Genomic DNA, 14,118 nt, shown 5'->3' on the forward strand with positions numbered 1-14,118 from the left:
CGATCAGCGCCCTGGGGAGGTAAGAGGACAAGGAGACTTTGTGGGGAGACTCAGCTGTCTGACCTCCTGCTGTCTGCCACGGAAGGACGTCTCTTCCTGCTTGTCCCAGCCCCCCTTGCCTTCCCCCCGACCCCAGTACCTGTCACCCAAAGGCACCCCCTCCCACAGCCCCGGAGCCCACCAAGGAGTGAAGAGGCAGGCGGAATGGCCATGCCCTCAGCCCCAGTGCCCTTCGGCCCCAGCCTCCCCAGGTGGTCCCCAGGCTGTGGATGGGCAAACCCTCAGGCATCAGCTAGGGTCCTACCGTGAAAGGTGCTCCGGGTGATCTGTCCCCCCATCGTGGGCAGCGGGTAGCACGGCCACCTCCGTTTGGCTGGCTGGCCTCGTCACCGAGACGCCCTGGCGGCCAGCTCCCCTCCTCCTGCCCACCCCCCTCCTCCGTGGCCAGCAGCAGCCGGCATGGCAGGGCCGAGCCTGCCCCTCCCGCACGCAGCCTGCCGCCCGCAAGGCCGGCCACACATGCACACACGCCCCTCTGGCCCCGCTCACGGCTGCCTCCCAGCTCCCACCCACTCCCGGAGCCTCCCCACCTCCCTGCGCTGATCTGTCATGTTTATTTACATAAGGAGGAGGAGACTGGAGGCTTCCTGAAATAGCCGAGCTCCAGAAAGCACTGGAGATGCCCCAGCCAGAGCAGGCAGACACACACACGGACACACACACAGACTCACACATGCACATTTCCTATCACACACCTCATCACACACACACACACACACACACAACCTCACCATTCACCCAGGCTACAGTCATTCACATGCCATTATGCACCTGCTACACGCAGACGCTGGGGGAGATGACAGGATGCCATGGTAAGCAAGACAGACCTTGTCTCTGCCCTCAAGGTGCTTACAATCTGGCTCGTGCAGCTTAATAACAAAGAGCTGACATCACTCCTATCTTCTTCCAGGCTCCACTGCAAGTGCTTTACGAGTATTAACCCCTTTGGTCCTCACAGGCTGAATGATGAGGTCAGCATATGGTTATTATCAATAGGTACCATTATTATTACTATCTGAGAAATGAGATGAGAAAACTGAGACAAAGAGGTTACCTACCTAGAAGGTGGCAGGGCTGGGCTGCAAACCCAGACAGTCTGGTATTGGAATCTACACTCTTACCTCCACACTAAATCATTCCTTTAATCACAGACGTACAAAACACACACCAATATACACAGACCGCACTACCCGTCTATACTACATCCCAGGTATATGCACAAACACAGACTGATGAGCACTTGAAAGCATTCACCACTGTGCACACAGCCACCTGTTGCCCACCAGCACACACACCTACACATCCACACCTCACAGCGCACACCCACAGCACACGCTCGCTCCCACAGACTCACAAAGCCTCTGGAGAAATCCTGAAGTGCAGAACCTGGCACCTCACACTCGGCGGAGGGAGAGGTGCAGCGAGGGCAGAGGGCGGCGGGACGGCAGGCCCCTCTAGCCCTAGGCGAGCATGCTGGGACCCCAAGGCATCACCAAGAGCGCGGCTGCCACGTACTGAGCGCTCAGCGTGCAGCACGCGCTGCGTGCACTGTCTGATGTTTATTCCAGGTGGCAGGGGCTTCTGTTATGTCCATTTTACAGAAAAGAAAGTGGAGGTCCTGAGATGCTCAGGTTACCCAGCAGGTCAGAGGCATAGCCAGGACTCAAGCAGACAATCTCCCAGACATCACCCATCAGAGGCTCTCCCAGGAGAACAGGACAGCTCCCTCCTCCCAGGCCCTGGCTCAGCCCCAGCTCCTGTCCCCAGGGCCAGGGATCTAGTTTCCCAAGGAAAGATCTGGGTGGGACAAGATGAATTTGGAGAGATGGGCAAGAACCAGAAAATAAGAATCTTGTAGGCCATGGTAGGAATCTTAGATCTTGTCTAAGTGCAATAGAAGTAACTAATGAGAAAAGAGGAGAGTGATATGATAGATGTTTTTTTTAAAAAAATCAGTCTTAGTTCTTTCATAGAAAATAGGTTGTGGGAGGGTTTAAGAGTGAAATAGGGATATCTGTGGAGGGAAGGCTAGTGGGCAAAGGGGTGGGGCTGGCGAAGGAGCCGTGGGAAAGGCAGGGGCTGTCCTGTACCAGATGGAACTCAGACACCTGCACACTGTGAAGGGCTGTGTTGGGCCCCGCGCCCTCGGCTCAGTACCCTGCTGCTGCTGTCATCCTGAGTGGGTCTGGGGGAGGGGCAGAGAGGGGAGAGGGGCATTCGGGACAGACCTAGGGTCACCAGCCAGAAGGCTGGGCAGGCCTGGGGTGGGACAGCCCCCAAGCCCACAGTGCCACACCCCCTCAGACCAGAGGCCTGCCTGAGACTCCTCTCTGGGAGAAGCTTCGACACCCGATTCCACACAGGGCGGTTCCTTTCTACGGGTACATGCTTACTCACGGCTGTGTGCGGCCACATGTACACACACACACACACTCAGTGGTACATGGACCCAGTTCCTCCGGGACAGGGAGGCTAAGTCAAAACCTGACCGAGAGGAAATAACCCAAACGCTTTTTTTTTTTTTTTCCGGCACGCAGGCCTCTCACTGCTGTGGCCTCTCCCGTTGCGGAGCACAGGCTCCAGACGCGCAGGCCCAGCGGCCATGGCCCACGGGCCCAGCCACCCTGTGGCACGCGGGATCCTCCCGGACCGGGGCACGAACCCGCGTCCCCTGCATCGGCAGGCGGACTCCCAACCACTGCGCCACCAGGGAAGCCCCCAAACGCTTTTTATGGGGTAAATAGTCACAGAAATGGCATGGCAAACACAAGGCCTTATCATGTGCCAAACAGTTCTAAGCATGTCACACATATTAACTTGTTCAATCCCCACAACAACCCTAAGAGATCAATTGCATTCTTATGCCCATTTTACGGATGAGGAAACTGAGGCAAAGAGGCTGCTCTGGAGGCTGTTCCTATAGCAGCAGAGTCAACCCCCCTCAACCTGTCTGCTTTTAAGTGCACCAGCTTAGGCCCTTCCTCACCAACCCCTCCCACTTGGCCAGCCTGGTCATCCCACCTACACCCAGCACTGGGAACCCCTCTTCTGGGAAGCCCTGCTAGGGCCCCCGGTGCAGACTGAGTCCCCTTTCTTGGAGCCTGTCTCTCCTTTGAGCCCGAGCTATGCCTCTCCCAAACCCCTGTCTTACTGTACCCTACACAGGGACAGCCATAGCCCAGCTGTGGCCTCATCTGCTTGCCCTGGCTTTCTGGATGCATCTCAGCAATTCAACATGACCAACACTTATTGAGCATCTACTGTGTGCCAGACACTAAGCTATGCACTGGGGACACCATGGTGATCGACAGTAGACAGGCCCTGGCTCTCGTGGACTTACAGCCCAGAGGGAAACAGACATTTATCTAGTATAGTGAGGAAGATACAATCACAATTCTAGAAAAGTGCTCTGAAAGAAAGCAGGGCTCGGGGCAGGCTTTCCTGAAAAGCAATAGTGAAGGGTAAGTAGGCACGTCCCTGTGTTGTGGAGGTAGGTTAGGATGGAGGGTGCTCCGGGGAGTGAACATAACATGTGCAAAGGCCCTGTGGCTGGAGGGAGCCCAGCCCATTCAGGAAGCAAGGTTCTTATGTCTGGAGCAGGGACAGCAGCAGAAGCCTGGGGAAATTTTCTGGGGGCAGGGCCTCAAAGAGCAGGGTGAAGAATCTGGCCTTTTTTCTGAGGGCAATAGGGAACCCCTGATACGTTTCATCGGGGGGGGCAACAAGACCAGGCCTACATTGCTGAAAGGTCACTCTGCCATCCAGCGTGCAGAATGCACGGGACGGGGCAGAAGGCACCAGGCGAGAAAACAGTGGCAGTCACGGGGTCAGGCCTGCCCCTGACTCACCCTGGCTCCTCGGGCCTAGTGTCATGCCTGTACAACACTGCCTCTCAGAAACTACCTCACCCATGGAACTGAATCTGCGTAATGCTCTGGAGACAGGAGCGAGGGGAAGTAACCCAGCAGGGATGGATGGGGGCAGGGTGAGTCCTTCAAGTGAGCGGTGGTCCTCACTCTGGTCACATGAGTGAGAATGGAGAAGAGAATTGAGACACAGCCTGGGCGGCCCCTGAGCCTTCACAGCACCATTGTCCGAGGGGTTTTCTAGCAGATTTCCCTGGGTCCTGTTTCCTACAAATCCACTTCCGCAATTTAAGTGAGAAGTGGCAATGTCCTGTGTCTGAGGGTTTCCCCCTGCTGTCTCCCCAGGTCAGCGTCCAGGCCTTTACAGATGACGTGGCAGCCAGCGCTGCACCTCTTCTGTTTTATTCATCGGTACGTCACAAATTTTCATTTGGCCAAAGCATTCTGTTACTAAAAGGGGCGAGAGAACCACTGACCTATATCACTCATTCATTCATCTCGCATTCACTGGTGCCAACTATGGACCTACTCGTGAGCGAGACCCAACCTCTGCCCTTCAGAAGCCAAGCAGGAGCCACGCTGGGATCAAGGAATGAGGTTCCTTTGGCTCTGGCTGAATGTGTGCAGTGCTTTGTTCTGTAGCCAGAAAGGATGTTAAAAGGGGACGTGAAAGGGAAATCTACAAGCAAGTCTACAGAAGTGACTACAAATGCCACCATTTATTGAACAGTTACTGTGTGCCGGGCACTGTGCTAAATATTTCACACACATAATCACACCTACCCCCCACCACATCCCCGCAGGATTAGAATCATCCCCATCTTGCAGGCTGCACAACTGAGACAGAGAGGTTACACTGACATGGAATGTCATGGAGTTTGAAGTCTACTTGAAGTGGAGTTCAGCTGGGTAACACTCAAGGCAGAGTTCAAACCCAGATCTGCCTGACATCAAAATTCATGCTTTATCCAGAACAGGTCAAAGGGCAGGGACTCTTCTTGCTTGGGGAAGAGAAGACAAAGGGACCATGACCTTCTCCTTGAGGAATCAGAAGGGTTCTAGGTGGAGGCAGAAGCTAGGAATTTTTCAGTAGACAGGGGGTGACCTCCCAGGAATGGAGCTTAAATGGAGGCAAGGGAGACTGTGGACTCGCACAAGACTGGACTTCCCACCTGCTAACAGGAGAACCCAGCCTGGAAAGCTTGGAGAAAGTAGACCCGTCTGTGACCTGGGCGGCAGTAGTCCCTCAAAGTGCACAGGCCGAAGGCAGGCCTGGGTGTGCCCTTGGGGAGCAACCTGGTCTGATAGAAACCCTGCCCAGGCTTCGGAGAGAACCCCTCCCTCTCTGGCTAGCCCCCGCTGCTTCTGCCCTCTGGCCCCATCCAGGGAGCCCTCGCCCCCTTGGCTCTCTGGGCCCATGCAGCTCCTGAGACCCTACCCCCCTGAGGACCCCCCTCCCCTCCCTGCCATCTCCTGTCTCCTGAGCCCTTTCTGCCTGCCCTTCTTCCCTCCCGGGTCCCATCATGGTCTCCGTGGCGAGCTCCCCACCTCAACCCTCCCCTCACCACATCCTTTCTCATCGACATCTCCCAAGGCCCAGCACCTCTCAGAACGTAAACTCTAGCGCAGACCCAGCAACTGCAGAATAAAACCTGGGGGAATTCCCCGGAGGTCCAGTAGTTAGGACTCCACGTCTTCACAGCCAGAGGCCCGGGTTCCATCCCTAGTCGGGGAACTAAGATCCCACAAGCCTCGCAATGTGACCATAAATACATAAACAAACGTACAAACACAATAAAACCTGGAACAAGTTCCCTGGACAATAGAAACCATCCAAACTGCGGACTCCAAGCTCTCTGCAGGGGAGGAGCCTCGAGAGTGTTGGGTCCAGCCACTGCCTTCGGGGGCAGCAGAGGAGGCCTAGTAGGTTGTGGATTTTCCCGTGGTCGCACGGCGGGTGGAGGGTAGGAGGACTGAACTCAGGTTTAATGTTTTCCGGTGTTTAACGTGACATACAGGTCAGGGCATCGGAAACCACGGAAGACTGGACAAGGAGAGGGGATAACTTCTCTTTATGAGGGGGGCAGAGGGGCCTGGTAGAAAGAGAGATCAGGGAGGGGAGGCACCCCTGCTGGGAGGCCCCCCTGGTTGCTATAGTGTCTTCTTTTTTTTTTTTTATCAACAAGGGATAATTTGATTGAGCTGATGAGTCACCTGGCATATGGGGCTTAAGGCCATCGTCCCTGCCTGATTAGACTGGGCTTGGTGCTGGACAATGGGGAGCAGGGAACCCCCACACACACAAGCTTCCTCCCACGCCCAGAACCAGGATGAGAGTGGAGGCCGCTGCCTAGAGCCCGGGAGAGCGCGAGCACGCATGGAGATGAGGACAAAGCTGCAGGGGAACAGAGAGCAGAGCGGGAGCTGTGGCTGCAGGGAAACCGGAGCCAGGGTGCTCACGGGGCATCCTCGGGGGCTGGGTCAGGTGCCCCAGCAGTGACAGCTGCCAGCTGCCCAGGATGATGGGAACACAACAGGTGCAGAGGCGGGGGCTGGGGACTGAAAGGGAATATGAGCAAACAGCCTGGAGTTGGGCGCCCCTCCCAGGCCCCAAGCCCAGCGCCAAGCAGCCCTGTCTCAGATCCTCCGAGGCTCCTCCCCCTCCCCAGGGCTTGGGGCCCAGGTCTCAGGCCAGCCTGGACGAGACAGAGGGGTCACCGTCCATGCCAGGCAGAAAGGACAGAACAAGGAAGAACAAGGTTTCGATTCCCAGGACAGGGTGTGCCAGATGGAGCCCACACCCACAGAAACCCCAGCTGGAAACAAACATTTGCCTGTGATAAGATCTATGTCCCTGGCCAGATAGGGTAGGTGATATGCCACCCACCTGTGTGGAGGCTGGGAGCTCTGGTCTGGAGGTCAGTCAGGCAAGCTCCACTGCCATGTGACTGGGCAAGCTACAGAGCTTTTCTGAGGCTTGTTGCTTGGCTCAACAAATAATAGTAACTATGGCTGTTGATGCGCTGTTCAGGGACCCAGAGAACTCAGGAATCCAAGTAGAACCTGGAGGAGCTAAGATCTTCACCCCAACCTCAGAGAGGAGTGACCTAGGATACAGAATGTGAATACAGCACCGAGTACATATGCTACACCAAGGAGAAGAAAGGGAGGACCTGCCTCCATAGGTAATGACCTTCATCATCACCATCATGTACCATTTACTAGCCCTACTCTCCTTGCCCCAGTTCTAAGCTTTGCATGTTACTGCACGCATGCCTTTCACGCAAATGTCATCAGAGTGCTAGGTAAGAGTGGGTTCTTCTAAGTAAGCAGAATAAACATCGTTCTTTGTCACCCGGTTAGCGCTCTATTTTTGTTCGGGTGGAATAAATTTCAAATTTGAAGCCATCCCAGTGATCACAAGTGATAAATTACCAGGGTCTGAACTCATAAGGTTTGCTCCCTAAATTATAACCTTACTGAGGAAGGTGGGGAAGGGCAGACAATGACACATTAAAGGGGGAGGTGAGGCAGAGAGATGGGGAGACCCAAGGTGACGCAGGAGACGGGACACATGCGCCGGCGCAAGACAAGAGCCTCATCCGCCGGAGACGCGTAAACACACTCGACAGATCCTGCCGCGCCTGCTGGATTATGAGGGAAGCTGGCAGCTAATAGCAGGAGGTTAAATCCCTCCTCCACAGTCAGAGACCACCATCCCCACGCCCTCCGCCTGCCACACACACTCCAACACACACCTCCAGGGCTCATGGTTCAGCCAGGTCTCCAGGCTGCCCTGTCTGGTCTCAGCACCCGGACAGCTGGAGCCACCCCAAGGCGGGGAGGCTTCCCTCCCCCGGGCCTCCTTCGGCCCACCCTCCTGCCTCTGAGAATCCACTTCCTCAGGCTCTCTCCTGCTTCCTTCCCCTCCCAGATCCGGTCTACTGAGGGATGGCAGAGTCTAGGACCAGCCGACGTGGCCCCCAGGTCTACCCCGGTGCCTTGACCCTGCCTCCTGCCCACTGCCAGGGCCTCTCCCTCCAGCACTCGGGCTTAGCCATCAGGCACTGGTGGGCATGACAGAGTGATGGTGCAGGACCCCACAGGGGCCAGGCTCTGGGGCGCTGCCAGAAAGGCCACTGGCAGCCAGACCCCTAGGATCTGACAACAGCAAATACTATTCATTGCCACCACTCACGTGTGTGTACACCAGGTGCTTCACAGGTGATGGTGAAGAGCGGGCTGTGGAGTCAGACGACCCGGGTTCAAATCCCAGATCTAACACCTATTTGGTGCCTGTTTTCTCAATTGAAAACTGGGTTGACAATAATAGTGCCTACCTCATAGGGCTACTGGGGTATGAACCGAGTTCCCACGTGTGGTGTGCTCAGAACAGGGCAGATGCACAGGAAGTACCATGGCCGTGGGAGCGCTACTGATGAGACACTCACAGACCTGAAGTCGACACCAAGGCACTATCATTGCCCCACCTTATGGATAAGGAACTAGGACATGGAAAGGGGAGAGCTGGGATCTGACCTCAGGTCAGTTGGCCTCCAGAGCCTGCACTCAGGCAGTGCATGGTGCCCCTCCCAGGAGGGCAGGCGGTGGATACTGGCCAAGCGAATGACCACGGGTACAGCCTTGGTGAGGACCAGTGACCATACAGGGCCCAGGCCAGATCAGGGTGCAGGGGAGGGGCTGGTACTCAGGAAGTCTCAGCAGAGCAGAGAGGCTGAGCTGTGAGTCCCAGGGGCTGTCGGAGGGCAGGTGGGCCCTCAAGTCCCGGAATCCCCAGTCCAAGGAAGAGGCCTCTGCCCAGAGCTGCTCTGCCAGCCGCCTGAGGGCTTCTGCCTCTCAGAAGTCCTTAGTCCCACTGGGCCTGGCTGCCCCACCCTCCTCACCGTGGCCTCTGACCTGGTTCCCCATTACCCATCAGTGGGAGTCCCAGCACCTCCTCCTCCTCCTGCAAAAATTAGGCAGAAACTAAAACAAATAAGTAGCCAGATCAATTAAGACAATTACATGTGCTGCCAGCACCTTGAAACACCTGCCCCGGGTCCACAGAAAGAAAGGGTAGCGCTGGGAACTCAGCACCTAGATGAGGAAATGGAGGCTCGGGAAGTGGAAGACTGCATCCAGGCCACACGCAGCTAAGCTAGGATTTGGACACCCCATCTACCAGGTATCAGGGCACAAGCGCTGGCCTCTCTGCTGTGTGGCCTCTTGGAATAACAACCCAGCTTTAAAAGCTACAGAACACTTTCACAAAAATCTTACTAGATTTGCAGAAGCCCCTGTTAGGTATACCACAGGGCAGGTGCTCATCCCTTTCAACGGATGAGAGAAACAAGCTCAGGGAGATAGAAATGAATTGCAAGAGCTATATAGTGCCAGAGCGGGTCCGGAACCCAGACCTCAGACTCAGGAGTCCAGGGTCCTGGGCTTTGTCTACTACACAGTGCTGCCCTGAGGAAAGCCACTTTCAATTAAATAAACACAGCATCAGTCAGAGGGGCCCAGGGTTGCCGCAGGTGCAAATGTAAAACTTGCCGATCCCGATATTAACTGGCTCTGCACTTCGGCTGTGTTGTACCCACCGTCGTTGTCCCGCCCTGCCTGGGTCTCTGCACCACCCGCAGACCTCGCCCCAGCCGAGCTCTGGGCCCACTCCCATGCTGGGGGGTGAACAGGGGCTCTGAGTTCTGGGGACCAGATATTTACACCACGCCCATGTGCAAAGGGGAAGTGGGGATTAATGCAGAGGGGCACCTGCCCTCACAGGCCTGAGACACAAACCTGAAAATGCTCTCAAAAGAGAAAGGGGGTGGCAGGTCCTTTTGGGAACAGGGGGCTCAGATTGGCTCTGAAACAGGGGCTTCTGTTCACACAGAGCCAAAGTGAGTGGCTGACCTGTGGTCAGCTCTGCGCCCACCACTCAGGGGCCATGGCTGGAACACGCTGGACCTTGGCCATGCTGGCTGCAGAGCCGAGGGCAGGACGCCCAGGCACAGAGGCACCTGTGAGTACTTGGGTCTATTCAAGGCCTGTCAAGAGAGGCCTGTGGCTTTCATGCCCACTGAGCCCACAAAGGGACTCAATTTCCTGCCACTACACCTCCAGCCCTACACCCTCACTCCAAACCCAGACATTCTCACATCACATCATCGGTCAGCCCCACAAACAGGGGCTCTTGTCCCTAAAGGCCTGGGGAGACCACGAGCACGCGGCTGGCTCAGTGCTGGCCGCTCCTGCCTCTGGAACCAGAGCTCAGGTGTGGATGATGGAAGGCGACTGTCGGGACTGTGGTCTTCCTGCCTAAAGGACTGCCCAGAAAGGGTGGCCACCGCAGGGTACATGCAATGACAGAAAACCCATTTTCCTCCCTGCAGCTGTTTCCTGCAGCTGCCCCATCTCCCAATTTGTACCTTCATCCGTTGCTCCACCTTCCTTTCCTCTCTCTCCAGGAACATATTCAGGCTCGTCCTCCAAGACGCCATACCCTCCCTCCCTCCTTCCAGCTGCTGGAGCCCCAGGTCAGACAATCCACCAGCGACCCCAGCAATGCACAGGCTGGACTCTCCAGCATCGAAGTTTAGAGGACAAAACTCTCCCCGAGAGCCAAGACTCCTGGGTTCTAGGACTCCTGTGGCCCATGCTGAAACTTGACCAAGGCTTAGGAAGGTCTGCAGAAGCCTGCGTGGGTTTGGGGAGACTCAGGGAGGGCAGCCTCTTTTAATGTCTGCACAGGTTCCTCCTGCTGGGGGTGAGGGCTCCAGGAGGTGGGTTAATGCTGCTCCTGAATTGGGTCCCACTACTAGGCGAAAAGGAACAAGGATGTCTCCCCAGAAAGCCCCCTTCCCTCTCTAAAACAATGCCCCACCCATCACAGCCTCAACCCTGCTTAGCTGAACCCAATTCTGCCCAGAGAACAGGTGTTCTCGGCACCAATTAAGGGAGGTGGGCTGCATTAGCCTTTGTTTGGAGGTCTGTTTTTACTAGTCGTAACACCACCTCCATAGTTGCTGTGTGACCTGGAAAAAACCAATCTCCTCTATGGGCCACAGTTTTCACATCTGTAAAATGGGTGCACTAGACTTATGTATCTTTAACTCTAAACCAGGAGTTCCCTGAAGCAGGGATGTGGGAGGGGAATCATTTGGGGAAAGGCAATCAAGAATTGCCCCCCTCACCCCTGCTTTCCACCAGGGTCTGGTGGAAAACCAAGGATGGGTCAGCATGCTCTAACTTACTGCTTCTCAGTCCCCTTCTTGACCCAACCCAACACAGGTACCTCCCCAAGGTTCCGTGGCCTGGTTTACCCCTTGAGTTCTACTAGCCAGGCCACAAGTCTGGTGTCAGCGTCAATTCCCCCATCTGGGAAGTCACGGTGTCCTTCTATAATCCATGCCATGGCTATTCCCACAGCTCAGGCCACCAGCATCATCCTCATCTGGACAATTGTTCCCATAGCCTTTCCCCTCCTCAGGGCTGCCAGGATGACCTTTCTGCCTGACTGATCAGCTGGGTCACTGCCCAGCTCAGAGCCCACAGTGGATAAGTTCAACCCTCCTTTGGGGAGCATTCAAGGTCCTCTGTGAACCGACCCCAGCCCATGCACCTGGCCTCACCTCAGGCTGTGACGTCCCCCAGCCCTGAGCACCCACACGCTGTGCACTCGAACCATGTGTGTCCCAGAACATAGCTGCATCACACAGGTCCATGGCTCTTCGAACATAGTTCCTCTACCTGGAATGCCCCACACCACTCTGGTCACTCAAAAACTCGTACCCTGGGCTTCCCCGGTGGTGCAGTGGTTGAGAGTTCGCCTGCCGATGCAGGGGACACGGGTTCATGCCCCGGTCCGGGAAGATCCCACATGCCGCAGAGCGGCTGGGCCCGTGAGCCATGGCCGCTGAGCCTGCGCGTCCGGAGCCTGTGCTCAGCAACGGGAGAGGCCACAACAGTGAGAGGCCCGCGTACTAAAAAAAAAAAAAAAAAACTCTTACCCTGCCTTCATGTCTCAGCTGGGAGGGCTCCTTTCTCTGAGGTCATCCCGACGCCCCGGGGCAGACTAGGCCTTCCACCTCCAAGGCATACCCTTGCGTTTGTGCAGCCTGGGCCCTGCAGTGATGCCGAGGGTCCCCTTCCCATACTGGGAGCAACCTGAGAGCAGACAGGTGTCGTTTTAGCTCTAGATCCCCAGCACCTAACACGGTGGGCGCTGGGTATGCTCAAACTATATTTTAGGAAGGAAGCAAGAAAAGGAGAGGAATTGGAACAGGGAAGGAAGAGAGGCCAGGGCTAATGGTGAGTGGTTCTACTTGGCCCCATCTGACCCTTCTCCAGGCTCCAGGCCTGAGGCCACCCTCCCAGCCACAATGCCCTAGGTGGACCCAGTGGTACCAGAAGGCAACCAACTGCCTGCCCCATGACCTCACAGCCCCCCGGGGGGCCCTCTTTGTTCCCTGAGCTCTACTGGCAGCACGAGCCAGTGTTCACTTTGGTAGGAACAAACAAGAAGCCAAGCAGCCAGGTGTGTCCTGGAACACCGAGGAACCAAAGCCTTATCTGACCATCTTCCCTGGAGGCAGCGGGAGAGCATCCACCAGCCCCTAACTGCCCACTGCAGGACTGCACAGAGAAGACACTGAAAACCACGCACCTGACTCCTTCCAGCCTCTCCCGGATCAAGGCAGCACGGCGATGAGCCCCTCCAGCTCGTTGGCATAAACCATTTATAGCAGCGCATTCAAAACCCACGCCATCCAAGAAGGAAAAGAGCCCGCTGCGATTGCCCGTGGCTCCCCAGTCTGTCGTTTTCCCTTCTCTTTTGTTTTCTACTTTAATGGCAGGAAGCTGTGCTCCGGAGCAATCTTACCCTGGCTGCTCCTGGCAGCAGAGGAGCTGAATTTTCCTTTCAAATTGAAGGAAGGCGATGAGCAAACATCCCTCAGGTGTCAGTGACTTACAGTTTGCAGTTACGAGCATCCATGAGCTCATTCAGTCTTCTCAGTAACTTCAGGAGGCAGTTCTTGCCAGCCCCCACTTTACAGACGAGGAAACTAAGGTTCAGAGAGGTTGACTTGCCCCAGCCACGCAAAACTACTAAGTGACGGGAATGGACATTGTGGCTGACTCCCCAGCATCTATTCTACTCCAAGATGACAGAGGTTCTCCACCCTGGCTACACATTAGCATCACCTAAGGAGGTTATAAAACTACTGATGCCCAACTCCTGATTCCAGACCAATCAACACAGAAACTCCGAGGGTGGGACCCAGGCATGCGTGATTCTAAAAGCTCTCCAGGTGGTTCTAATGTGAAGCCAGAGCTGAAATCCGCTGGTATAAACGAATCATAATGGTTCCATTCCCCTTGCCAGTGATTGGGTCAAGTATGGCCATGTGACCCACTTCTGGCCAATGAAGCATACTGGGAAATTAGCAAAACCCCTCTGAGAAAGGTTTGCTTGCTCCTCAGAAAGAAACACAAGAGGGGTCGTTCTTTCTCCTTTAACTATTGTGACTGGTTGTGATTCCTGGGACTGCTACAGCCATGCTGCTACCAGCCCAAAAGGATGCCAACCCATGGACGGCAGAGCAGAGAGATGGAAAGTCCATCATCCGTGACCTCATCTCAGAGTCCAGACTCCACCAACCCTGACACCCACCCACCTCTGGGCCTCCTGTGATCTGAGATAGTACAGCTCTTCATTGCTTAAGCCACTCCAGGTCCACAGTTGTTACATGCAACCATGGCCCCGAGACAGCAGCAGTCATCTTCCCCGTATCCCCCATCGCCGTCATTCCCTCTCAGACCATCCACCACAGGAAGCATAACTGACTGAGGGCCCCAGCTCTGGAGCTCTGAAATCCATCCCAGAGTTTGCTCCAAGGCCTTGCTTCCCACAGCAGCTCCCAGCCAGTAACTGAGTGGGGCAGGGAAAGTAAGGCAGGCCCATTCCTGGGGAACATGGGATTCCTCTGACCAGTGACTATGGCTCGGGCTTGAGGACTCCCCAGGGGCCTTGAAGAACTTTCCTTAGACTTGCACTGTCACCTAAAATGCTTCCACCACACTTTCTTCATTACCTCTCTCCTTCACGCAGGCTTACTTGCACTGAGGTCTAATGGCTCATCCAGCCTCTCCTCATTTCCTCCCTATTTTTCCTCACACAGGCATTTCCTCT

General features: G+C 55.6%; 1 protein-coding gene across 2 annotated transcripts in view; it reads right to left on the minus strand.

The window, feature by feature from the left end:
• NEURL1 (neuralized E3 ubiquitin protein ligase 1) overlaps positions 1–14,118 on the minus strand; it is an 80,861-nt gene that overhangs the window by 33,812 nt on the left and 32,931 nt on the right. The window contains exon 1 of one of the 2 annotated variants that reach the window (XM_067709497.1): positions 305–568. The exons of the other annotated variant lie outside the window; for it this stretch is intronic. Coding sequence (XP_067565598.1) covers positions 305–338 — 34 coding nt within the window. The 5' untranslated portion in view covers positions 339–568. Of the gene's footprint in view, positions 1–304; positions 569–14,118 lie in introns of those variants that run through there. 2 annotated transcript variants of the gene reach the window in all.

The sequence above is a fragment of the Pseudorca crassidens genome, chromosome 16 (genome assembly GCF_039906515.1).
Source record: "Pseudorca crassidens isolate mPseCra1 chromosome 16, mPseCra1.hap1, whole genome shotgun sequence".
Lineage (NCBI taxonomy): Eukaryota > Metazoa > Chordata > Mammalia > Artiodactyla > Delphinidae > Pseudorca > Pseudorca crassidens.